The sequence below is a fragment of the Nerophis ophidion genome, linkage group LG14, assembly GCF_033978795.1.
Source record: "Nerophis ophidion isolate RoL-2023_Sa linkage group LG14, RoL_Noph_v1.0, whole genome shotgun sequence".
Taxonomy (NCBI): Eukaryota; Metazoa; Chordata; class Actinopteri; order Syngnathiformes; family Syngnathidae; genus Nerophis; species Nerophis ophidion.
This window is the reverse complement of record NC_084624.1, coordinates 50,211,883-50,239,837: the sequence shown is the minus strand read 5'-3', so window position 1 is coordinate 50,239,837 and position 27,955 is coordinate 50,211,883. Positions and strand designations below refer to the sequence as shown.

The window sequence follows — 27,955 nt, the reverse complement described above, 5'->3', positions numbered from 1 at the left end:
GTAAAGCTGTGTCATCAACACTCAAGTATAAAACTACTTTTTTAAAGTAATAATTTCTTACTTCAAGCATGAAAAAAAAATCATGATGCCGAGTGTGTTTCATTATGTCAAAATAATGGCACTAGCATTTACTTAATATAAGAATATTTTTCAACATTTTCAGCAAAAAAGTCTTTTTTTTTCTACCAAGAAAAATGCACTTGTTATTAGTGAGAATATTCTTATTTTAAGGTATTTCTGGGTTCATTGAGGTTAGCTAATTTTACTTGTTTTGGAAAGTCTTGACAAGCCGAATTTTTTGTTCTATCGGCATATAATTTTGCTTAGTTATAATAAAATACCCTTCATTTTTTTACTTTTTTTCCTCGTTTTTGAACACTGACTTTTTATAAACCCAGGTTTGAGTCCCACAAGTCCCGTTGCAGGCCGGGATGCCCAAAATGTCCAAAAGGCGCCCAGCAAAGTCCCACGGGAAGGCGGGAAGAAAAGTGAGAAAATTTGGTAAAACGTTCAAAAATCACACCCGGGTTCGAGTGCCACACGTCTTAAGACATGTGGCACTCCATGTGGGACTCGAACCTGGGTACACTGCAAAAAGTGAAATCTAAGCAAGATTAAATATCTCAAATAAGGGTGATATTTGCTTATTTTCTTTCTGATAAGATCATTCTTCTCACTAAGCAGATTTTATGTTGGTGTTTTACTTGTTTTAAGGGTTTTGGTCCTAAATGATCTCAGTAAGATATTACAGCCTGTAGCTTAGATTTGATGACCTATATTGAGTAAAACTTGCTTGAAACTAGAATATCAACTGTTGTAAAGCTGTGTCATCAACACTCAAGTATAAAACTACTTTTTTAAAGTAATAATTTCTTACTTCAAGCATGAAAAAAAAATCATGATGCCGAGTGTGTTTCATTATGTCAAAATAATGGCACTAGCATTTACTTAATATAAGAATATTTTTCAACATTTTCAGCAAAAAAGTCTCTTTTTTTTTCTACCAAGAAAAATGCACTTGTTATTAGTGAGAATATTCTTATTTTAAGGTATTTCTGGGTTCATTGAGGTTAGCTAATTTTACTTGTTTTGGAAAGTCTTGACAAGCCGAATTTTTTGTTCTATCGGCATATAATTTTGCTTAGTTATAATAAAATACCCCTAATTTTTTCACTTTTTTTCCTCGTTTTTGAACACAGACTTTTTGTAAACCCAGGTTTGAGTCCCACAAGTCCCGTTGCTGGCCGGGATGCCCAAAATGTCCAAAACGCGCCCAGCAAAGTCCCACGGGAAGGCGGGAAGAAAAGTGAGAAAATTTGGTAAAACGTTCAAAAATCACACCCTGGTTCGAGTGCCACACGTCTTAAGACATGTGGCACTCCATGTGGGACTCGAACCTGGGTACACTGCAAAAAGTGAAATCTAAGCAAGATTAAATATCTCAAATAAGGGTGATATTTGCTTATTTTCTTTCTGATAAGATCATTCTTCTCACTAAGCAGATTTTATGTTGGTGTTTTACTTGTTTTAAGGGTTTTGGTCCTAAATGATCTCAGTAAGATATTACAGCCTGTAGCTTAGATTTGATGACCTATATTGAGTAAAACTTGCTTGAAACTAGAATATCAACTGTTGTAAAGCTGTGTCATCAACACTCAAGTATAAAACTACTTTTTTAAAGTAATAATTTCTTACTTCAAGCATGAAAAAAAAATCATGATGCCGAGTGTGTTTCATTATGTCAAAATAATGGCACTAGCATTTACTTAATGTAAGAATATTTTTCAACATTTTCAGCAAAAAAGTCTCTTTTTTTTCTACCAAGAAAAATGCACTTGTTATTAGTGAGAATATACTTATTTTAAGGTATTTCTGGGTTCATTGAGGTTAGCTAATTTTACTTGTTTTGGAAAGTCTTGACAAGCCGAATTTTTTGTTTTATCGGCATATAATTTTGCTTAGTTATAATAAAATCCCCCTAATTTTTTAACTTTTTTTCCTCGTTTTTGAACACTGACTTTTTGTAAACCCAGGTTTGAGTCCCACAAGTCCCGTTGCTGGCCGGGATGCCCAAAATGTCCAAAAGGCGCCCAGCAAAGTCCCACGGGAAGGCGGGAAGAAAAGTGAGAAAATTTGGTAAAACGTTCAAAAATCACACCCGGGTTCGAGTGCCACACGTCTTAAGACATGTGGCACTCCATGTGGGACTCGAACCTGGGTACACTGCAAAAAGTGAAATCTAAGCAGGATTAAATATCTCAAATAAGGGTGATATTTGTTTATTTTCTTTCTGATAAGATCATTCTTCTCACTAAGCAGATTTTATGTTGGTGTTTTACTTGTTTTAAGGGTTTTGGTCCTAAATGATCTCAGTAAGATATGACAGCCTGTAGCTTAGATTTGATGACCTATATTGAGTAAAACTTGCTTGAAACTAGAATATCAACTGTTGCAAAGCTGTGTCATCAACACTCAAGTATAAAACTACTTTTTTAAAGTAATAATTTCTTACTTCAAGCATGAAAAAAAAATCATGATGCCGAGTGTGTTTCATTATTTCAAAATAATGGCACTAGCAGTTACTTAATATAAGAATATTTTTCAACATTTTCAGCAAAAAAGTCTCTTTTTTTTCTACCAAGAAAAATGCACTTGTTATTAGTGAGAATATTCTTATTTTAAGGTATTTCTGAGTTCATTGAGGTTAACTAATTTTACTTGTTTTGGAAAGTCTTGACAAGCCGAATTTTTTGTTCTATCGGCATATAATTTTGCTTAGTTATAATAAAATACCCCTAATTTTTTCACTTTTTTTCCTCGTTTTTGAACACTGACTTTTTGTAAACCCCGGTTTGAGTCCCACAAGTCCCGTTGCAGGCCGGGATGCCCAAAATATCCAAAAGGCGCCCAGCAAAGTCCCACGGGAAGGCGGGAAGAAAAGTGAGAAAATTTGGTAAAACGTTCAAAAATCACACCCTGGTTCGAGTGCCACACGTCTTAAGACATGTGGCACTCCATGTGGGACTCGAACCTGGGTACACTGCAAAAAGGGAAATCCAAGTAAGATTAAATATCTCAAATAAGGGTGATATTTGTTTATTTTCTGTCTGATAAGATCATTCTTCTCACTAAGCAGATTTTATGTTGGTGTTTTACTTGTTTTAAGGGTTTTGGTCCTAAATGATCTCAGTAAGATATGACAGCCTGTAGCTTAGATTTGATTACCTATATTGTGTAAAACTTGCTTGAAACTAGAATATCAACTGTTGCAAAGCTGTGTCATCAACACTTACAAGTATAAAACTACTTTTTTAAAGTAAGAATTTCTCATTTCAAGCATGAAATAAAAATAAAAAAATCATGATTTTGACAAAATTGAGTCTGATAATTAAAACAGATGACAGCCAAATGGACTTTGATGTTTTATTTTGAATTAACAATAGAAAATACATACTCATATAGTAGTACAGTTGCCACAGTACAGTAAACTGACAGTTAATATCTAAACATTTAACATGTGCCATTTCAAACTATTAAAAAAAAATTAAAAAAAAATAAAATATTTGGTCGGGGGCCGGGATGTGTGTATTTATATATATATATATATATATATATATATATATATATATATATATATACACACATTCCTTGCGCATTAATTAACTAAAAGAGCACGCATTTGGCGCAATGTCATTTTATCGATAGGAAAATGCAAGAAATGTGTCAAGATAATGGCACTTGCATTTACTTAATTTAAGAATATATTTCAACATATTGAGAAAAAAGGTCTAATTTTAGTTTTTTTCCACCAAGAAAAGTGCACTCGTGATTAGTGAGAAAATACTTATTTTAAGGTATTTTTGTGTTCATTGAGGTTACCTGTTTTGGAAAGTCTTGACAAGCCAAATTTTCTCGTTCTATTGGCAGATATTTTTGCTTAGTTTAAGTAAAATGCACCTAACTTTTGTATTTTTTTCCTTGTTTTTGAACACTGACCTTTTTGCAGTGTAGGTATTTTGAGCATTTTTGGGACTTTTGCCGACTTTTCCGACTTTTATCCTCCTTCCCCCGTGGGACTCGGCTGGGTGTGTTAAGGACATTTTGAGCGGCCCGGCGGCGGGACTTGTGGGACTTGAACCTGGGTAGGTATTTTCAACATTTTTGGGGACTTTTGCCCAATTTTGTCACTTTTCTCCCCCACTTCCCGTGGGACTTTACTGGGTGCGTTTTGGACATTTTTTGCATCCCAGGACTAGTGGAACTGGAACCCAGGGAGGTATTTTGGAGAAAATTAGGACTTTTGACCATTTTGGCCGCCTTTTCCCCTCTTCTGCCCCGCCTTCCTGTGCACCATTGCTGGGTGTGTTTTGAACATTGGGACAAAAATAGTTTCATGCATGTTTTACTCAATATAGGTCGTAAAATCCCAGCAACAAGCTGTAATATCTTACTGAGATCATTTTCGACCAAAACCCTTAAAACAAGTAGATCACTAACATATAATCTGCTTAGTGAGAAAAATGATCTTAGACTGAAAATAAGCAAATATCACCCTTATCTGAGATATTTAATCTTACTTAGATTTCAGTTTTTGCAGTGCATTAGACGATGTTTACCTGATATCAGGTCAAAGTTACGAGTGTTGTGGGCATGCTGGGGTCGATAGTTAGGAACCAAGCTCCAGAGCCTGAGATTCAGGATGACTTGATAGGTTAGACAACTAAGCGCCGTCTTTTTCATGGACGCCCCTGCTTATTTCAGCAAGACAATGCCAAGCCACATTCGGCACGTGTTACAACAGCGTGGCTTTGTAAAAAAAGAGTGTGGTTACTTTCCTGACCCGCCTGCAGTCCGGACCTGTCTCCCATCCAAAATGTGTGGCTCATTATGAAGCGTAAAATACGACAGCTGTTGAACGACTGAAGCTCTACATAAAACAAGAATGGGAAAGAATTCCACTTTCAAATCTTCAACAATTAGTTTCCTCAGTTCCCAAACGTTTATTGAGTGTTGTTAAAAGAAAAGGTGATGTAACACAGTGGTGAACATGCCCTTTCCCAACTACTTTGGCACGTGTTGCAGCCATGAAATTCTAAGTTAATTATTATTTGCAAAAAAAAAATGTATGAGTTTGAACATCAAATATCTTGTCTTTGTAGTGCATTCAACTGAGTATGGGTTGAAAATGACTTGCAAATCATTGTATTCCGTTTATATTTACATCTAACACAATTTGCCAACTCATATGGAACCGGCGTTTCTACATATTCAGACAATAAAGGTGTGTGGCGGCTCATTTTCAGTGATTATGGCGACTTGTCCAGGGTGTACACCGCCTTCCGCCCGATTGTAGCTGAGATAGGCGATGGTGATGTAACACAGTGGTGAACATGCCCTTTCCCAACTACTTTGGCACGTGTTGCAGCCATGAATTTTTAAGTTGATCATTATTTGCAAAAAGAAGGAAGAGTTTGTGGGTTCGAGCATCAAGTGTGTTGTCTTTGTGGTGCATTCAGCTGAATATGGGTTGGAAGTTATTTGCAAATCATTGTATTCCAAGCGGTAGAAAATGGATGGATGGATGGATGTATTCCGTTTATATTTACATTTAACACAATTTCCCCACTCATATGGAAACAGGGTTTGTAGATAACGGGCTTCACTATGTAAAGCGCTTTGAGTCGCTAGAGAAAAGCGCTATATAAATATACTCCACTCACTCACTCACAAGCATTGTGATAAATATTGAACTCTGTCAGTCCTAAGAGATGATCATTATAAAATAAGTGTCGAGTTATGCATGCTTAGTGTGTTTGTGAATGAAACAACATTCCTCTCCTGTTCTCCACCTGCAAGCACCATTTTGTTGTTCATTCGGCCGTCTCCACGGGGTGCCGTCACCTCTCCGGTTGCTATGCCGTGCAGGCGCCGGAGTGGATGATGTAATCTCCACTAATACTTTTGTCCGACTCCACCCGCTCCCCATTCCCACCACCTCCTTGTCCTTGCTGCTGCAACCACCTGCCTGCCTTTGCCCTGATTCCATGATGTCATGCATGCTAAGATGGACCCGTGAGCGCCCCCTATTGAGACGTAACACATAATTACGTCTTTGTCTCTCGTAAGCAGGAGTACCTGAATTATTTTTCTCAATGTTGATGACTCATCCAGTGTGTAAAAATAGACTGTAGGCTTTTGTGCGTAGGTGGGATGACTCGGGGCGGCATAGCTCGGTTGGCAGAGTGGCCGTGTCAGCAACTCGAGGGTTGCAGGTTCGATTCCCGCTTCCGCCATCCTAGTCGCTGCCGTTGTGTCCTTGGGCAAGACACTTTACCCACCTGCTCCCAGTGCCACCCACACTGGTTTAAATCAATCAATCAATCAATCAATCAATGTTTACTTATATAGCCCTAAATCACTAGTGTCTCAAAGGGCTGCACAAACCACTACGACATCCTCGGTAGGCCCACATAAGGGCAAGGAAAACTCACACCCAGTGGGACGTCGGTGACAATAATGACCCAGTGGGACGTCGGTGACAATGATGACTATGAGAACCTTGGAGAGGAGGAAAGCAATGGATGTCGAGCGGGTCCAACATGATACTGTGAAAGTTCAATCCACAATGGATCCAACACAGTCGCGAGAGTCCAGTCCAAAGCGGATCCAACACAGCAGCGAGAGTCCCGTTCACAGCGGAGCTAGCAGGAAACCATCCCAAGCGGAGGCGGATCAGCAGCGCAGAGATGTCCCCAGCCGATACACATGGCCACCGGATCGGACCGGACCCCCTCCACAAGGGGAGAGTGGGACATAGAAGAAAAAGAAAAGAAACGGCAGATCAACTGCTCTAAAAAGGGAGTCTATTTAAAGGCTAGAGTATACAAATGAGTTTTAAGGTGAGACTTAAATGTAACTTAGATATTGGGTTTCACTATGTAAAGCGCTTTGAGTCACCCGAGAAAAGCGCTATATAAATATAATTCACTTCACTTCGTACTTGTAACACTTCCAGGTATGCTTTATCAATGCCAGAACTGGGAAAATTAACGCCCGGGGGCCACATGTGGCCTTGTAGGCCTTTTAATCTGGCCTGCCAGACATTCCCAAATAATTGTTGTAGATCCGGGGTCTCAGACATGCGGCCCCCACCTTAATATGAAAGTTTAATGTTAGCGCGGCCCGGGAGTTTTATATGAATGACGCTTGCCAGCGTTGTGTTATTTGGGTCCAAATTGGCTTTTTCAACGTTCTGGGTCGCCCACTCCTGCATTAGTGGAAAAGCGGCAAATGAGTGAAAGCGACAAAGACGTTGCCATGGAGACGAGGGTTTTCTTACGTGCCTGGCTGCAGTCACACCTTACACGTGTCCGTCAGTAATAACAGTCCCCGATAACCTGGACCAATTCAAACCGTTTTTTGTTTGTTTTGTTGTTTATTATGCATTGCCTCACACGATGAACACTACATATATTTCTAAATGACGCCGGATAACACTACAGGAGCCGTCACTTTTTTGCGCTCGCTATCCAGGTACTTTGCCGGCTATTATCCGCCGACCGCCGTGTTGCTGCAGGGAGGAAAAGCTGAACGACGCACATTGCGGAAATAACATTATTCTCCGTGCGTCGGCTAAATACTAATATATTCCACAACCCCAAACACGTCTTTTTTCTAAGCCTGCATTTAAGGGAAGAGCAAAGACAATTCCAGGAAAAGTGGGGGATGCAATATTTCTCTGTTGAGCACAGGGGCACCCCGACGTGTCTTATTTGCACAGAGAAAGTTGAGGTGCACAAGGTATACAATTTGAAACGTCATTATACAACTAGACTTGCTGAAGAGTATGCAAAAAATTTTTCAAAGAAATCTTTTCTTGCGGCCCAGCCTCACCCAGACTCTGCATCCAGTGGCCCCCAACTGAATTGAGTTTGAGACCCCTGTTTTAGATCTTTAAGATGGAAAGTGTAGCGGCCATTATGATGTGCAGTCATGTTGTCACAGGTATTAGGTGACGAACCCCAAGATGCAGAGAAGGAGGCAGGCCTGGGGTAAGCAAACATGATTTAATAAAGATACTGAGACAAAAACAAAACCAAAAGGGTACAAACCAAAAGCGCGCACATGGGCGGATATAACAAACTAAGGGCTATGAACAAACTAATCGGAAGCAGGGAACAAAAAACAGTAAGCTACAAAACATTCGTCAGATATAGCTTACCGCTACGCTGCATTCACACGACCAGTAGGAATGACAAGTAGAAAATGACATTGACACGACAGCAACGACAATGATCCAGCACGGACTGGAAGACAAAGTGGGTACAAATAGGAGCGGGCTGATTGTCATACTTGATCATTTCGCGATATTGCCATATTTTTGTTGAAAGGCTTTAGTAGAGAACATCGACGATAAAGTTCGCAACTTTTGGTCGCTAATAAAAAAGCCTTGCCTTTACCGGAAGTAGTAGACGATGTGCGCTAGACGTCACGGGTTGTAGGGCTCCTCACATCCTCACATTGTTTATAATCATATCCTCCAGCAGCAAGAGCTATTCGGACCGAGAAAGCGACAATTTCCCCATTAATTTGAGCGAGGATGAAAGATTCATGGATGAGGAAAGTTAAAGTGAAGCACAAAAAAAAGAAAAAGAAAAGGTGACGGCTCCAGGCGGCGGCAGTGGGACCGTTTCGAATGTAATTAAACACATTTACTAAGATAATTCTGGAAGATCCCTTATCTGCTTATTGTTTTAATAGTGTTTTAGTGAGATTGTAAAGTCATACCTGAAAGTCGGATGGCTGCGGTGAACACCAGTGTCTCTGAGAGAAGCCGAGGAGCCAAGATCACAGCTGCCTTTTTGAGCTGCAGTAGGAGGAGGTGGTCAGGTGCCAATCAGCCGCAGATGAGGTGACAACAGCACACAGGGAGACAAACAGGAAGCTGAACCAAAATAAGAGCACTTGACAGGAACTAAAGACAGGAGATACTAAACAGAGGAAACAAAGACAAATGCAGAGGAAAAAAACTAAAACATAGACAAACTGTCAGGGGAAAGCCTGACACATGTTTTCAAATGACCGTCAAGTCTTGAACTATACAAAGTATTTCAATGGATGGAATCTGCTGTTTTGCATGATATAATAGTTACTAGGGCTGCGAATCTTTGGGTGTCCCGCGATTTGATTCAATATTGATTTTTGGGGTCCCGATTCGATTATGTATCGATTTTTTTGTCGATGGAAAAACGATATTTTTCCGATTCTAAACGATTCTGTTCGCGATGCCACCTCAGTAGAAGCATTTAAGTCTCACCTTAAAACTCATTTGTATACTCTAGCCTTTAAATAGACTCCCTTTTTAGACCAGTTGATCTGCCGTTTCTTTTCTTTTTCTGTTGATCTGCCGTTTCTTTTCTTTTTCTTCTATGTCCCACTCTCCTTTGTGGAGGGGGTCCGGTCCGATCCGGTGGCCATGTACTGCTCGCCTGTGTATCGGCTGGGGACATCTCTGCGCTGCTGATCCGCCTCCGCTTGGGATGGTTTCCTGCTGGCTCCGCTGTGAACGGGACTCTCGCTGCTGTGTCTTGGATCCTCTTTGGACTGGACTCTCGCGACTGTGTTGTATCCATTGTGGATTGAACTTTCACAGTATCATGTTAGACCCGCTCGACATCCATTGCTTTCCTCCTCTCCAAGGTTCTCATAGTCATCATTGTCACCGACGTCCCACTGGGTGTGAGTTTTCCTTGCCCTTATGTGGGCCTACCGAGGATATCGTGGTGGTTTGTGCAGCCCTTTGAGACACTAGTGATTTAGGGCTATATAAGTAAACATTGATTTATTGATTGATTCCTTCAATACATAGGACTTCAGCAGGATCTACCCCAGTCTGCTGACGTGCTAGCAGAGTAGTAGATTTGAAAAAAAAAACTTTCATAATTGTAAAGGACAATGTTTTATCAACTGATTGCAATAATGTAAATTTGTTTTAACTACTAAACGAACCAAAAATACGACTTATTTTATCCTTGTGAAAACATAAGCCACTGTAACACTATTGTTCTTTTTTTTTTTAATACATGTCAATCAATCAATCAATCAATGTTTATTTATATAGCCCCAAATCACAAATGTCTCAAAGGACTGCACAAATCATTACGACTACGACATCCTCGGAAGAACCCACAAAAGGGCAAGGAAAACTCACACCCAGTGGGCAGGGAGAGTTCACATCCAGTGGGACGCCAGTGACAATGCTGACTATGAGAAACCTTGGAGAGGACCTCAGATGTGGGCAACCCCCCCCCCTCTAGGGGACCGAAAGCAATGGATGTCGAGCGGGTCTAACATGATACTGTGAAAGTTCAATCCATAGTGGCTCCAAGACAGCAGCGAGAGTCCCGTCCACAGGAAACCATCTCAAGCGGATCAGCAGCGTAGAAATGTCCCCAACCGATACAGGCGAGCGGTCCATCCTGGGTCCCGACGAGCGGTCCATCCTGGGTCTCGACTCTGGACAGCCAGTACTTCATCCATGGTCATCGGACCGGACCCCCTCCACAAGGGAGGGGGGGACATAGGAAAAAGAAAAGAAGCGGCAGATCAACTGGTCTAAAAAGGAGGTCTATTTAAAGGCTAGAGTATACAGATGAGTTTTAAGGTGAGACTTAAATGCTTCTACTGAGGTAGCATCTCGAACTGTTACCGGGAGGGCATTCCAGAGTACTGGAGCCCGAACGGAAAACGCTCTATAGCCCGCAGACTTTTTTTGGGCTCTGGGAATCACTAATAAGCCGGAGTCTTTTGAACGCAGATTTCTTGCCGGGACATATGGTACAATACAATCGGCAAGATAGGCTGGAGCTAGACCGTGTAGTATTTTATACGTAAGTAGTAAAACATGTCTAATGATAATGTCAATGAGGGATTTTTAATCACTGCTATGCTGAAATTATAACTAATATTGATACTATTGTTGATAATATTCATTTTTGTTTCACTACTTTTGGTTTGTTCTGTGTCTCCTTAATTGCTCTGTTTATTGCAGTTCTGAGTGTTGCTGGGTCAGGTTTGGTTTTGGAATTGGATTGCATTGTTATGGTATTGCTGTATTTTGTTTTGTTGGATTGATTAAAAAAACAAAACCATTTAAAAAAAAAAAGAGAATCGATTCTGAATCGGGCTTCACGGTGGTAGAGGGGTTAGTGCGTCTGCCTCACAATACGAAGTTCCTGCAGTCCTGGGTTCAAATCCAGGCTCGGGATCTTTCTGTGTGGAGTTTGCATGTTATCCCCGTGACTGCGTGGGTTCCCTCCGGGTACTCCGGCTTCCTCCCACTTCCAAAGACATGCACCTGGGGATAGTTTGATTGGCAACACTAAATTGGCCCTAGTGTGTGAATGTGAGTGTGAATGTTGTCTGTCTATCTGTGTTGGCCCTGCGATGAGGTGGCGACTTGTCCAGGGTGTACCCTGCCTTCCACCCGATTGTAGCTGAGATAGGCGCCAGTGCCCCCCGCGACTCCGGAAGGGAATAAGCGGTAGAAAATGGATGGATGGATTCTGAATCGCACAACGTGAGAATCGCGATTCGTATTCCAATCGATTTTTTCCCCACACCCTTAATATTTACTATGGTATTCTAATTAGTTACTATTGTAATCTAATTTGTTACTATGGTAATCTAAGTCACAGCAGCTCAGACGAGGTACCAAGCAGTGTGGGTGGGGAGCGTTTCCACAGAGTGTTTCCATAGAGGCCAGACTGAAATGAGTTTTTTTTTTCCGCGTTTATATTTTGCTGTGTTTGTTGCATATTTGTTGCGTTTCGCTTGATTGTAAAATATGATCGAGAGGGGGTGTGGCGTTCATACGTTGTCAATATTCAGTGTTTTATCGTCCATAGTTAATATTGTAAATCCCACATTCTTCATTTTCATGTACATTCTGGGTGTCTCATTCAGTAAAAATTTTGACATTTTATTCCGTTTTTTAAGGCGGTGCTTCATAAAGTTTTTAGCATTCAATCAGACATTATTTTTAGGCACCTTAAAACTCATTTGTATACTCTAGCCTTTAAATAGACCTCCTTTTTAGACCAGTTGATCTGCCGTTTCTTTTCTTTTTCTTCTATGTCCCACTCTCCCGTGTGGAGGGGGTCCGGTCCGATCCGGTCCGATCCGGTGGCCATGTACTGCTCGCCTGTGTATCGGCTGGGGACATCTCTGCGCTGCTGGTCCGCCTACGCTTGGGATGGTTTCCTGCTGGCTCCGCTGTGAACGGGACTCTCGCTGCTGTGTCTTGGATCCTCTTTGGACTGGACTCTCGCGACTGTGTTGTATCCATTGTGGATTGAACTTTCACAGTATCCTGTTAGATCCGCTCGACATCCATTGCTTTCCTCCTCTCCAAGGTTCTCATAGTCATCATTGTCACCGATGTCCCACTGGGTGTGAGTTTTCCTTGCCCTTATGTGGGCCTACCGAGGATGTCGTGGTGGTTTGTGCAGCCCTTTGAGACACTAGTGATTTAGGGCTATATAAGTAAACATTGATTGATTGATTGATATTTTGAGGTTTTGTATTAGTGTTCTTAAGAATCAGATATACCGGCCCCCAGGCATATTATTTCTCTAAATTTGACCCCCCGAGTCAAAATAATTGCCCAGGCCTGATCAATGGTGTCATTTCGTTGAACTCAACTCTCCCCAAAGAAGCAACTCCAAGTACATTAATCATAAAGTGTGGTGAATTGTTTCCTTGTGTCTCCCACCCCTCACTTACCCCCTGCAGCTTGGCCCAGGTACCGGGTTCTGCGGGCTTTGGACACGGGCCAGTTCAACCTGGAGATCTCCCATGCCGAGCTGTCGGATGATTCCCTGTACGAGTGTCAGGCCACTGAGGCCGCCCTGCGCTCCAGAAGGGCCAAACTCAATGTTCTCAGTAAGTAAATCACAACCAGTTTGTTTTTTTTTGCTTGAAATACATCAACTATCTGCATTTTTTTAAGGTATGGATGAACTAACTTGAACGAACCAAACAATTCACTTATAAAACAGGGAACTAAAAATAGGCAAGAACGGGTTTGTTTGTCACAATCATTATTTTACCAAATGCTGCTCACTGCTCCCCTCACCTCCTAGAGGTGTACATGGGGATGGTTCAAATGCAGAAGACAAATTTCACCACATCCAGTGTGCGGGTCATGAACGTTGGGACTTTAACTTTATTTATGTCACTCAAATTTGTCATGAGATGGGTTATGGATTATGTTTTTGTTATGTTTTGTTACTTTTTGAACTCCCTTATTTTGTTGGTTACCATGCCGACTTATGATTTTCACCTGCCTCTGGTGTTCGGACCAGAACACTAATCAAGACCCTTATTTAAGCTTGTCTTTGCCTGTCAGTCGGCCTGGCGTCATTGCTTGTTTCCATGCGTTACCACAGGTCATGTTGCTCGATTCATGCCCTGTTTATTTCCTGCCACAGTTTCTTGTTTGTTCCAAGCCATAGTTTATGTTGTTTGTTTCATGCCACAGTTTTGTGTTTGTTCCTTGCCGTAGTTTATGGTTCTTTGCCTCGGATTTGTAGTTAGATTAATAGATATGTTCCTACCTTCACGCCTGGTCCAGAATAGTCCGTTTTCATCCTGGGAAAACAAACCCCCTCAGCAAGCTACAACCCCCCCCCTTTATGACCAAATTGTGGCATCAAAATTTGTGGAATTCGGATAAGAGCTCACCGACATATTCTGCTCTAAAGTAAAGATGGCTATGGTTTCAAAATGATAACACCGGCACGACTTCTCATAGACAGGTGCTTCCCTTTGGCTTATCAAACACCGTGGAAACAACAGGACATGACAGATGCATAAACATGTTCAATTGAATTCAATTAAATGACAGGTTATATGATTTTCTAAATTCAGAATTTGGCCACTTTGTATTTTATTTGTTGAGGTTTTTTCTTCTACACAAAACCCAATTATTTAGAGGAATTATATAGACATGAGAGACCTGCGTGTAATACTGTATATGTATATATATATACTGTATGGATGTATATATACTGTATATATATATATATACTGTATATATATATATACTGTGTATATATATAGATATATATATATTTATAGATATATATATATAATGTGTATATATATGTATGTATGTATATGTATGTATGTGTGTATTTAAAAAAAAATATTTATATACATATATTAGATATACAGTGGGGCAAAAAAGTATTTAGTCAGCCACCGATTGTGCAAGTTCTCCCACTTAAAATGATGACAGAGGTCTGTAATTTTCATCATAGGTACACTTCAACTGTGAGAGACAGAATGTGAAACAAAAATCCAGGAATTCACATTGTAAGAATTTAAAAAAATGTATTTTTAAATTATGGTGGAAAATAAGTATTTGGTCAGCCATTCAAAGCTCTCACTGATGGAAGGAAGTTTTGGCTCAAAATCTCCTGATACATGGCCCCATTCATTCTTTCCTTAACACGGATCAATCGTCCTGTCCCCTTAGCAGAAAAACAGCCCCAAAGCATGATGTTTCCACCCCCATGCTTCACAGTAGGTATGGTGTTCTTGGGATGCAACTCAGTATTCTTCTTCCTCCAAACACGACGAGTTGAGTTTATATCAAAAAGTTATATTTTGGTTCCATCTGACCACATGACATTCTCCCAATCCTCTGCTGTATCATCCATGTATCCATTTTGGTATAAACTCAACTCGTCGTGTTTGGAGGAAGAAGAATACTGAGTTGCATCCCAAGAACACCACACCTACTGTGAAGCATAGGGGTGGAAACATCATGCTTTGGGGCTGATGTAAAATAAAACTCCTCATGGGAAGTTGCCATTTGTTATATTTGTGACATGATACAATGCACATTAGTGAAAATATAAATGTGACGGATTATAGCCAAAGGCTGATTTCCATCTGCAGTCCCCAGCAGGTTGATGGTAACCTTCTGGAGATCTCATCCCAAATAAACAAGCCCAGGGCTCCCATTAATTCAGCGTTATATTGAGTTGTATTTTTCATGCACTTATTTTTGCTGTCTGGACAGAATTTCTAGGCGCAGTCAAGGCGTTGAGGGGTTCCGGTTTGGTGACCGCGGGATTAGGTCTCTGCTTTTTGCAGATGATGTGGTCCTGATGGCTTCATCTGACCGGGATCTTCAGCTCTCGCTGGATCGGTTCGCAGCCGAGTGTGAAGCGACCGGAATGAGAATCAGCACCTCCAAGTCTGAGTCCATGGTTCTCGCCCGGAAAAGGGTGGAGTGCCATCTCCGGGTTGGGGAGGAGACCCTGCCCCAAGTGGAGGAGTTCAAGTACCTAGGAGTCTTGTTCACGAGTGAGGGAAGAGTGGATCGTGAGATCGACAGGCGGATCGGTGCGGCGTCTTCAGTAATGCGGACGTTGTATCGATCCGTTGTGGTGAAGAAGGAGCTGAGCCGGAAGGCAAAGCTCTCAATTTACCGGTCGATCTACGTTCCCATCCTCACCTATGGTCATGAGCTTTGGGTCATGACCGAAAGGATAAGATCACGGGTACAAGCGGCCGAAATGAGTTTCCTCCGCCGTGTGGCGGGGCTCTCCCTTAGAGATAGGGTGAGAAGCTCTGCCATCCGGGAGGAACTCAAAGTAAAGCTGCTGCTCCTCCACATCGAGAGGAGCCAGATGAGGTGGTTCGGGCATCTGGTCAGGATGCCACCCGAACGCCTCCCTAGGGAGGTGTTTAGGGCACGTCCAACCGGTAGGAGGCCACGGGGAAGACCCAGGACACGTTGGGAAGACTATGTCTCCCGGCTGGCCTGGGAACGCCTCGGGATCCCCCGGGAAGAGCTAGACGAAGTGGCTGGGGAGAGGGAAGTCTGGGTTTCCCTGCTTAGGCTGTTGCCCCCACGACCCGACCTCGGATAAGCGGAAGATGATGGATGGATGGATTATTTTTGCTGTATTTATCTGGCCGGTGCCTGAAAATAATGCCTACATTAAACCGGTCCGTGATGCAAAAAAAGTTGGAGACCCTTGCCTTAAGTGACAGTTTTAGTAATATTTGTTACCAGCATAGTGCCATTTAATGACCTTGCTGTGTACTGATAAACAACAACATGTTGTTTATTTAAGTGAATCCAAAGGCTTTTTCTGGCCTGATGGGTTTGTGCACACATGCATAAAAGTGTGTCTGTGTTGAGTAACGCTCTCGTGGCTGTCCTCCAGTCCCCCCCGAAGACCCGGTGGTGGAGGGAACCCCGGAGCTCCTGCTCATGGCCGGGACGCCACACAACCTGACCTGCGTAACCCGCGGCGCCAAGCCTGCAGCGCACATCCAGTGGACCAAGAATGGATTGCCTGTGGAGGGAGCCCAACAGTCCACGGTGAGTCAGAACCACCCGTGCACACATGTTGCTCGCAGCCAACACACTCTAAGCCGGTCACGAAACGTCACAAGTCGTCTATAAAGAAAATATAAGATTCTTTCTGGTTTCAAGTGAAGTGAAGTGAATTATATTTATATAGCGCTTTTCTCTAGTGACTCAAAGCGCTTTACATAGTGAAACCCCAATATCTCAGTTACATTCAAACCAGTGTGGGTGGCACTGGGAGCAGGTAGGGTAAATTGCCTTGCCCAAGGACACGACGGCAGTGACTAGGGTGGCGGAAGCGGGAATCGAACCTGCAACCCTCAAGTTGCTGGCACAGCCGCTCTACCAACCGAGCTATGCCGTCAAGGGGGACACAATAACATATTAAGAAATATTCAATTTTTGACATGCGATGCTCCCTTTTGGATGAAAAACATGTATTTAATTATTTTAACATGTATGTTAAAGGCCTACTGAAAAGAGATTTTCTTATTTAAACGGGGATAGCAGGTCCATTCTATGTGTCATACTTGATCATTTCACGATATTGCCATATTTTTGTTGAAAGGATTTAGTAGAAAACATCGACGATAAAGCTCGCAACTTTTGGTCGCTAATAAAAAAGCCTTGCCTTTATCGGAAGTAACAGACGATGTGCGCTAGACGTCACGGGTTGTAGGGCTCCTCACATCCTCACATTGTTTATAATCATATCCTCCAGCAGCAAGAGCTATTCGGACCGAGAAAGCGACAATTTCCCCATTAATTTGAGCGAGGATGAAAGATTCATGGATGAGGAAAGTTAAAGTGAAGCACAAAAAAAAGAAAAAGAAAAGGTGACGGCTCCAGGCGGCGGCAGTGGGACCGTTTCGAATGTAATTAAACACATCTACTAAGATAATTCTGGAAGATCCCTTATCTGCTTATTGTTTTAATAGTGTTTTAGTGAGATTGTAAAGTCATACCTGAAAGTCGGATGGCTGCGGTGAACGCCAGTGTCTCTGAGAGAAGCCGAGGAGCCAAGATCACAGCTGCCTTTTTGAGCTGCAGTAGGAGGAGGTATAATCCACTGATGTCTCCGATAAGAGCCGACTTAATATCACAATTTTCCCATCCAAAAACTTGCTGGTTGACGTAGAGAAACATGTTCGCTTGACCGCTCCGTGTTAAAGCTTCACAACAAACAAAGAAACACCGGCTGTGTTTCGGTGCTAAAGGCAGCCGCTTTCCACCAACAGCATTCTTCTTTATAGTCTCCATTATTAATTGAAGAAATTGCAAAAGATTCAGCAACACAGATGTCCAAAATACTGTGTAATTATTCCGTTAAAGCAGACGACTTTTAGCTGTGTGTGTGTGCATAGCGCTCACATTACCTAACAGCCGCGTACACGTCATCATTACGCGACGTTTTCAAGAAAAAACTCCCGGGAAATTTAAAATTGCAATTTAGTAAACTAAAAAGTCCGTATTGGCATGTGTTGCAATGTTAATATTTCATCATTGATATATAAACTATCAGACTGCGTGGTCGGTAGTAGTGGGTTTCAGTAGGCCTTTAAAGTTAGGGCAGCACGGTGGTAGAGGGGTTAGTGCATCTGCCTCACAATACGAAGGTCCTGAGTAGTCCTGGGTTCAATCCCGGGCTCGGGATCTTTCTGTGTGGAATTTGCATGTTCTCCCCGTAACTGCGTGGGTTCCCTTCGGGTACTCCGGCTTCCTCCCACTTCCAAAGACCTGCACCTGGGGATAGGTTGATTGGCAACACTAAATTGTGTGAGTGTGAATGTTGTCTGTCTATCTGTGTTGGCCCTGCGATGAGGTGGCGACTTGTCCAGGGTGTACACCGCCTTCTCCAGCGACCCCTAAAGGGACGAGCGGTAGAAAATGGGTGGATGTTAATCCAATCCAATCCACTTTATTTATATAGCACATTTAAATCAATCAATCAATCAATCAATCAATGTTTATTTATATAGCCCCAAATCACAAATGTCTCAAAGGACTGCACAAATCATTACGACTACAACATCCTCGGAAGAACCCACAAAAGGGCAAGGAAAACTCACACCCAGTGGGCAGGGAGAATTCACATCCAGTGGGACGCCAGTGACAATGCTGACTATGAGAAACCTTGGAGAGGACCTCAGATGTGGGCAACCCCCCCCCCCCTCTAGGGGACCGAAAGCAATGGATGTCGAGCGGGTCCAACATGATACTGTGAAAGTTCAATCCATAGTGGCTCCAAGACAGCAGCGAGAGTCCCGTCCACAGGAAACCATCTCAAGCGGATCAGCAGCGTAGAGATGTCCCCAACCGATACAGGCGAGCGGTCCATCCTGGGTCTCGACGAGCGGTCCATCCTGGGTCTCGACTCTGGACAGTCAGTACTTCATCCATGGTCATCGGACCGGACCCCCTCCACAAGGGAGGGGGGGACATAGGAGAAAGAAAAGAAGCGGCAGATCAACTGGTCTAAAAAGGAGGTCTATTTAAAGGCTAGAGTATACAGATGAGTTTTAAGATGAGACTTAAATGCTTCTACTGAGGTAGCATCTCGAACTGTTACCGGGAGGGCATTCCAGAGTACTGGAGCCCGAACGGAAAACGCTCTATGGCCCGCAGACTTTTTTTGGGCTCTAGGAATCACTATGAATATGAAATGTAGTTGTTTTTTTAGGTATGTGCAAAATTGACTGACCTTTTCTCACACTTTGAAAAGGCCACAGCCTTTGTACAGGAATCATGCGCACAAACAGATGAAATAATAAACCCAAAGTCGATAAAAAACTTCCTGGTAGAGGTAGTAGCAAGCAGGATAGATTTTCTGAGAGATCGTCTTAATCGCACATGCCTTGTGTTGGATTAAAGAGGGTTAGAGCACAAATTTCAGTACAAAAGAAGAACAATCTTTAGCTCTCGGGGGAAGCTATAAACCAGCGTTCCTCCATTTCTTTGCCAGCTCATTCTCATGCTCTTTGCTTTTGGCGTGAAAGGAGTTTGAGTATCTACCAGACCAGACCAGATCAGACCAGTCCAGTAGCAGAAGCTTTTACCAACCCCGTTTCCATATGAGTTGGGAAATTGTGTTAGATGTAAATATAAACGGAATACAATGATTTGCAAATCCTTTTCAACCCATATTCAGTTGAATATGCTACAAAGACAACATATTTGATGTTCAAACTGATAAACATTTTTTTTTTGTGCAATTAATCATTAACTTTAGAATTTGATGCCAGCAACACGTGACAAAGAAGTTGGGAAAGGTGGCAATAAATACTGATATTTATCATCAAAACACTTATATGGAACATCCCACAGGTGTGCAGGCTAATTGGGAACAGTTGGGTGCCATGATTGGGTACAAAAGCAGCTTCCATGAAATGCTTAGTAATTCACAAACAAGGACGGGGCGAGGGTCACAAATTTGTAAGCAAATTGGCGAACAGTTTAAGTGCAATTGCAAGGAATTTAGGGATTTTACCATCTATGGTCCGTAACATCATCAAAAAGTTCAAAGAATCTGGAAAAATCACTGCACGTAAGCGATGATGTTACGGACTTTTGATCCCGCAGGCGGTACTGCATCAAAAACCGACATCAGTGTGTAAAGGATATCACCACATGGTCTCAGGAACACTTCATAAAACCACTGTCAGTAACTACAGTTGGTCGCTACGTCTGTAAGTGGAAGTTAAAACTCGACTATGCAAAGCAAAACCCAGCTCATCTAAGATGGACTGATGCAAAGTGGAAAGGTGTTCGGTTGCCTGACGAGTCCACATTTCAAATTATATTTGGAAACAGAGGACGTGGTGTCCTCCAGAACAAAGAGGAAAATAACCATTCGGATTGTTATAGGCGCAAAGTTCAAAAGCCAGCATGTATGATGGTATGGGGGTGTATTAGTGCCCAAGGCATGGGTAACTTACACATCTGTGAAGGCACCATTAATGCTTAAAAGGTACATACAGGTTTTGGAGCAATATATGTTGTCATCCAAGCAACGTTATCATGGACGCCCCTGCTTATTTCAGCAAGACAAGTGTTACAACAGCGTGTCTTCATTTAAAAAAAGAGTGAGGGTACTTTCCTGGCCCGCCTGCAGTCCGGACCTGTCTCCCATCGAAAATGTGTGGCGTATTATGAAGCGTAAAATACAACAGCGGAGACTGTTGAACGACTGAAGCTCTACATAAAACATGAATGGGAAAGAATTTCACTTTCAAAGCTTCAACAATTAGTTTCCTCAGTTCCCAAATGTTTACCGAGTGTTGTTAAAAGAAAAGGTGATGTAACACAATGGTGAACATGCCCTTTCCCAACTACTTTGGCACATGTTGCAGCCATGAAATTCTAAATTAATTAATGTTTTGCTAAAAAAAATTAAGTTTATGAGTATGAGTTTATTTCGAACATGCAAGCATACAACATGATACATTACAATTTTCAGTTCCTCTTTTCAACATGTTCGAGTTTGAACTTCAAATATCTTGTCTTTGTAGTGCATTCAACTGAATATGGGTTGAAAAGGATTTGCAAATCATTGTATTCCATTTATCGATCCAGTATTCCACAAGGAATACTGGATCGGTTCGCAGCCGAATGTGAAGCGACCGGAATGAGAATCAGCACCTCCAAGTCCGAGTCCATGGTTCTCGCCCGGAAAAGGGTGGAGTGCCATCTCCGGGTTGGGGAGGAGACCCTGCCCCAAGTGGAGGAGTTCAAGTACCTAGGAGTCTTGTTCACGAGTGAGGGAAGAGTGGATCGTGAGATCGACCGGCGGATCGGTGCGGCGTCTTCAGTAATGCGGACGTTGTATCGATCCGTTGTGGTGAAGAAGGAGCTGAGCCGGAAGGCAAAACTCTCAATTTACCGGTCGATCTACGTTCCCATCCTCACCTATGGTCATGAGCTTTGGGTCATGACCGAAAGGATAAGATCACGGGTACAAGCGGCCCAAATGATTTTCCTCCGCCGTGTGGTGGGGCTCTCCCTTAGAGATAGGGTGAGAAGCTCTGCCATCCGGGAGGAACTCAAAGTAAAGCCGCTGCCCCTCCACATCGAGAGGAGCCAGATGAGGTGGTTCGGGCATCTGGTCAGGATGCCACCCAAACGCGTCCCTAGGGAGGTGTTTAGGGCACGTCCAACCGGTAGGAGGCCACGGGGAAGAACCAGGACACGTTGGGAAGACTATGTCTCCCGGCTGGCCTGGGAACGCCTCGGGATCCCCCGGGAAGAGCTAGACGAAGTGGCTGGAGATAGGGAAGTCTGGGCTTCCCTGCTTAGGCTGTTGCCCCCGCGACCCGACCACGGATAAGCGAAAGAAGATGGATGGATGGATGGACGTATTCCATTTATATTTACATCCAACACAATTTCCCAACTCATATGGAAACGGGGTTTGTACATTACACAGGACAAGTAAAATAACACCTTGGAAGACGGGGCAACAGGAACAGAAAGGCTCTTAGTTCTCCCGTGTTGTGATTCAAAACTGCCTCATGTGGCTTTCAAATACAGAAAAGGTGCTTTGTTAACAACCGTCCTGCAGTAATTAAAGCTCAACGACTCATGACCACAAAGGCGCTGCAAACCAAACCCTATGACTAAGCAGGCCGGCTATCCCCGACCAACATCACAAGACGATTCTTTGACATCACTTTCAAGCTTGCAAACATGCCAATATTTGTTCCTAGCTTTGGGTTTGTCACATTTGGAAAACATGTTGACCTGTCCCGGATCATGTTTTTTTTTTGTTAGTTTTGGACTCCATTAGTTCCTGTTTTTTTTGTGCACCCTTGTTTGTTTTAGATAGATAGATAGATAGATAGATAGATAGTACTTTATTTATTCCGTCAGGAGAGTTCCTTCAGGAGAATTACAATTTTCAGCACAATCCCATTCAAGATCAGACAAACATTACAGGGAGACAGAACAGGATCGCTGACGGGTCTGCTGGCTTCCAGCGCCCCTTACAAAAAAGATGACATACAGGAAACAAGGAGGGGGGGGGGGGGGGGTGAAGAAAAAAATAAAAGATTAAAATAAAATTAAAAAATCGGTCTTAGCCTAGGCCGTGGAGTGGGGGTGCAGACTGAGGCCAAGGGAAAAAAACAAACAAAACAACAGGCTGGGGACATCTCTGCGCTGCTGATCCGCCTCCGCTTGGGATGGTTTCCTGCTGGCTCCGCTGTGAACGGGACTCTCGCTGCTGTGTTGGATCCGCTTTGGACTGGACTCTCGCGACTGTGTTGGATCCATTGTGGATTGAACTTTCACAGTATCATGTTAGACCCGCTCGACATCCATTGCTTTCCTCCTCTCTAAGGTTCTCATAGTCATCATTGTCACCGACGTCCCACTGGGTGTGAGTTTTCCTTGCCCTTATGTGGGCCTACCGAGGATGTCGTGGTGGTTTGTGCAGCCCTTTGAGACACTAGTGATTTAGGGCTATATAAGTAAACATTGATTGATTGATGGAACTCATGGCCATAGTACACATCCCTCTTCCATGTGTGTAAGAGGGAAACATCAAACATCAAAGAACACAGAGGACATTAAAGACATTAAAGCAGCAGATACAAGCAGACACTTCTACATACAGCTATGAATAAAAAGTAAAAGAAACATATCCACACTTTAGTTACCATGGTTACTCATTATTTCCACCTGCCTCTGATTAGTGTTCGCCCGCTCACCTGATTGTAGTTTTCAATTGACTTCCTGAAGATGTGATGGATGACGAACCTGACATCACCCTTGTTGATGCCAAAAAACAAATTCCACCGTGGCAACCACCACCTGGTAGGGATAAGCTATGATGTCCCTGTTTGCTGTTTCCTGGTTTCTGGTTCGTGTTTTCCTTGCTTTTGTTTTTTAACATTAAAACAATGTTTTCATGTACCAAGCCTGTCATCGACCACTTAGTCACAGAATACTCCAGCCAAATACGAACCCCGCAGAGATGAACCGCTCGTCGGGACCCAGGATGGACCGCTCGCCTGTATCGGTTGGGGACATCTCTACGCTGCTGATCCGCTTGTGATGGTTTCCTGTGGACGGGACTCTCGCTGCTGTCTTGGAGCCACTATGGATTGAACTTTCACAGTATCATGTTAGACCCGCTCGACATCCATTGCTTTCGGTCCCCTAGAGGGGGGTGGGGTTGCCCACATCTGAGGTCCTCTCCAAGGTTTCTCATAGTCAGCATTGTCACTGGCGTCCCACTGGATGTGAATTCTCCCTGCCCACTGGGTGTGAGTTTTCCTTGCCCTTTTGTGGGTTCTTCCGAGGATGTTGTAGTCGTAATGATTTGTGCAGTCCTTTGAGACATTTGTGATTTGGGGCTATATAAATAAACATTGATTGATTGATTGATTGATTGATTTCTATGGCGGAGGGGCTTGAAGGGATGCTGGCAATGATGGCCGAATCAAGCTCCCTCCCACCCATCCCTGTCATCTGCGGCCCTCTTTGGGGACGTCTTGGATCAGTCCCTTGAGGGGGGTGGTTGCCACGGTGGCATTTGGTATGGGCATCGACAAGGCCGATTTCAGGTTCGTCATCCATCACACCATCAGCAAGTCAATTAAAAACTACTATCAGGTGAGCGGGCGAACACTAATCAGAGGCAGGTGAAAATAATAAGTAACCATTGTAACTAAAACAAACGAGGGTGCACAAAAAACAGGAACTAATGGAGTCCGAAACTAACAGAACATAACAAAACATGATCCGGGACATGGATCATCAATCAATGATCAATCAATCAATGTTTATTTATATAGCCCCAAATCACAAATGTCTCAAAGGACTGCACAAATCATTACGACTACAAGAACCCACAAAAGGGCAAGGAAAACTCACACCCAGTGGGCAGAGAGAATTCACATCCAGTGGGACGCCAGTGACAATGCTGACTATGAGAAACCTTGGAGAGGACCTCAGATGTGGGCAACCCCCCCCTCTCTAGGGGACCGAAAGCAATGGATGTCGAGCGGGTCTAACATGATACTGTGAAAGTTCAATCCATAGTGGCTCCAACACAGCCGCGAGAGTTCAGTTCAAGCGGATCCAAGACAGCAGCGAGAGTCCCGTCCACAGGAAACCATCTCAAGCGGATCAGCAGCGTAGAGACGTCCCCAACCGATACAGGCGAGCGGTCCATCCTGGGTCCCGACGAGCGGTCCATCCTGGGTCTCGACTCTGGACAGCCAGTACTTCATCCATGGTCATCGGACCGGACCCCGTCCACAAGGGAGGGGGGGACATAGGAGAAAGAAAAGAAGCGGCAGATCAACTGGTCTAAAAAGGAGGTCTATTTAAAGGCTAGAGTATACAGATGAGTTTTAAGGTGAGACTTAAATGCTTCTACTGAGGTAGCATCTCGAACTGTTACCGGGAGGGCATTCCAGAGTACTGGAGCCCGAACGGAAAACGCTCTATAGCCCGCAGACTTTTTTTGGGCTCTAGGAATCACTAATAAGCCGGAGTCTTTTGAACGCAGATTTCTTGCCGGGACATACGGTACAATACAATCGGCAAGATAGGCTGGAGCTAGACCGTGTAGTATTTTATACGTAAGTAGTAAAACCTTAACCTGACATCTCGCTTATCCTGAGAGACTGAATTGATCACTTGTCAAAGGACTGGCACAGACACAAGTAGATTAGTGACGGACCAGACCTTCAGCAAGCTTACAGATGTCCTGTAACACAGCCCAAAGTATAAGAAGCCAGAATAAGAGACTAAGTCTTAAATTCTAAGACACAAAATAGAGCAGTACTCAAAGCATAAAAGATCAGAGAAGACTGGGAATAAGCGACTGCAAAGACTGACAGCAAGAACAACAACGAGGTAAAGAGAAAGGAAGACAAGGTGTTATAATTTTCACAAGGGACGAAAGGAGACACATTGATGTAAACTGGGAGACAGGAAGTGACAACCCGTCACCAAAATGCACTGATGAGACACAAAACTGAGCCTTAACACAATTCATCCTTACAAATAAGACGATCTATCCAAGAGTCTTCAATTAAAACAGCGCGAGACGTTATTTTGCGGCCCCTACCTTAATATGAAAGTTTAATTTTAGTGCGGCCCGCGAGTTTTATATGAATAGATCTTGACAGTGTTTGTGTTATTTAGGTCCAAAATGTCTCTTTCAACATTCGGGGTTGCCTACCCCTGCATTAGTGGAAAAGCAGCAAATGAGTAAAAGCGACAGAAACGCTGCCAAGGAGACGAGGGTTTTCTTACGTGCCTGGCTGCAGTCACACCGTGACACCTGTCCGTCAGTAATAACGGTCCCCGATAACCTGGACCAAGTCAAACCGTTCTTTTTTAAAAAATTTTATTGTTTAATTTGCATTGCCTCACACGATGAACACTACATATATTTCTATATGACGCCGGATAACACTCCGGGAACCATTATTTATTTGCGCTCGCTATCTCGGTACTTTCCCGGCTATTATTGGGAGATGCAATATTTCTTTGTTGAGAACAGGAGCACCCGGGCGTGTCTTATTTGCACAAGGAATGCCCTCCCGGTAACAGTTCGAGATGCTACCTCAGTAGAAGCATTTAAGTCTCACCTTAAAACTCATTTGTATACTCTAGCCTTTAAATAGACTCCCTTTTTAGACCAGTTGATCTGCCGTTTCTTTTCTTTTTCTTCTATGTCCCACTCTCCTTTGTGGAGGGAGTCCGGTCCGATCCGGTGGCCATGTACTGCTCGCCTGTGTATCGGCTGGGGACATCTCTGCGCTGCTGATCAGCCTCCGCTTGGGATGGTTTCCTGCTGGCTCCGCTGTGAACGGGACTCTCGCTGCTGTGTTGGATCCGCTTTGGACTGGACTCTCGCGACTGTGTTGGATCCATAATGGATTGATCTTTCACAGTATCATGTTCTCATATGTTCTCATAGTCATCAGTATCACAGTATCATGTTCTCATAGTCATCATTGTCACCGACATCCCACTGGGTCATTATTGTCACCGATGTCCCACTGGGTGTGAGTTTTCCTTGCCCTTATGTGGGCCTACCGAGGATGTCGTAGTGGTTTGTGCAGCCCTTTGAGACACTAGTGATTTAGGGCTATATAAGTAAACATTGATTGATTGATTGAATTTGAAACGTCATTATACAGCGAGACATGCTGAGGAGTATGCAACATTTTTTTTATAAGAAATCTTTTTTTGCGGCCCAGCCTTACCCAGACTCTGCATCCAGTGGCCCCCAGGTAAATTGAGTTTGAGACCCCTGAATTGAACTGTCTAAGGATGTCGTGTAGAACAGTGGTTCTCAACCTTTTTTCAGTGATGTACCCCCTGTGAATATTTTTTTCATTCAAGTACCCCCTAATCAGAGCAAAGCATTTTTTAGTGGAAAAAAAGTAAAATACAGCACAATTTCATCAGTTTCTGATTTTTTAAATTGTATAACAGTGCAAAATATTGCTCATTTGTAGTGGTCTTTCTTGAACTATTTGGAAAAAAAGATATAAAAACAACAACAACAAAAATTTTGAAAAATAAACAAGTTATTCAGGGCTTCACGGTGGAAGAGGGGTTAGTGCGTCTGCCTCACAATACGAAGGTCCTGCAGTCCTGGGTTCAAATCCAGGCTCGGGATCTTTCTGTGTGGAGTTTGCATGTTCTCCCCGTGAATGCGTGGGTTCCCTCCGGGTACTCCGGCTTCCTCCCACTTCCAAAGACATGCACCTGGGGATAGGTTGATTGGCAACACTAAATTGGCCCTAGTGTGTGAATGTGAGTGTGAATGTTGTCCGTCTATCTGTGTTGGCCCTGCGATGAGGTGGCGACTTGTCCAGGGTGTACCCTGCCTTCCGCCCGATTGTAGCTGAGATAGGCGCCAGCGCCCCCCGCGACCCCGAAAGGGAATAAGCGGTAGAAATGGATGGATGGATGGACAAGTTATTCAATTATAAATAAAGATTTCCCCACATAGAAGTAATCATCAACTTAAAGTCTCCTCTTTAGGGATTGTAATAAAGATCCATCTGGATTCATGAACTTAATTCTAAACATTTCTTCACAAAAAAAAGAAATCTTTAACATCAATATTTATGGAACATGTCTACAAAAAAATCTAGCTGTCAACACTGAAAATTGCATTGTTGTATTTTTTTTCACAGTTTATCAACTTACATTCATATTTTGTTGACGTATTATTCAATAAATATATTTTTTAATTGTTGCTTTTTTTTTTTAGAATATTTAAAAAAAATCTCACGTACCCCTTGGCATACCTTCAAGTACCCCCCATGGGTACACGTACCCCCATTTGAGAACCACTGGTGTAGAAGATTAAGAATAATAGGAAAAGCCCAAATTTTGCACTTCACGGCAGCTGTGCTAACCACTCAACCACTGAACCGCAGGACTAAAATATATTTCTGTTTCTTTTCTGCTGTTTTGCGATACAAGCTGCGTCAAATGAAATTAATTAATTACCCCGAGGTACCTCCGAACTCGCTAAATATAGCAACATCATCACTAAGTTGGAAACACTGATCCCCTTTACAACATCTTATT

The 27,955-nt window shown here is 43.0% G+C and overlaps 1 protein-coding gene across 2 annotated transcripts in view; it reads left to right on the top strand.

The window, feature by feature from the left end:
- Positions 1–27,955, top strand: part of kirrel1b (kirre like nephrin family adhesion molecule 1b) — a 264,916-nt gene that overhangs the window by 164,490 nt on the left and 72,471 nt on the right. For both annotated transcript variants that reach the window (XM_061920962.1, XM_061920963.1), the window contains exons 3-4: positions 12,793–12,942; positions 16,245–16,402. In XM_061920962.1, coding sequence (XP_061776946.1) covers positions 12,793–12,942; positions 16,245–16,402 — 308 coding nt within the window. The remainder of the gene's footprint in view (positions 1–12,792; positions 12,943–16,244; positions 16,403–27,955) is intronic.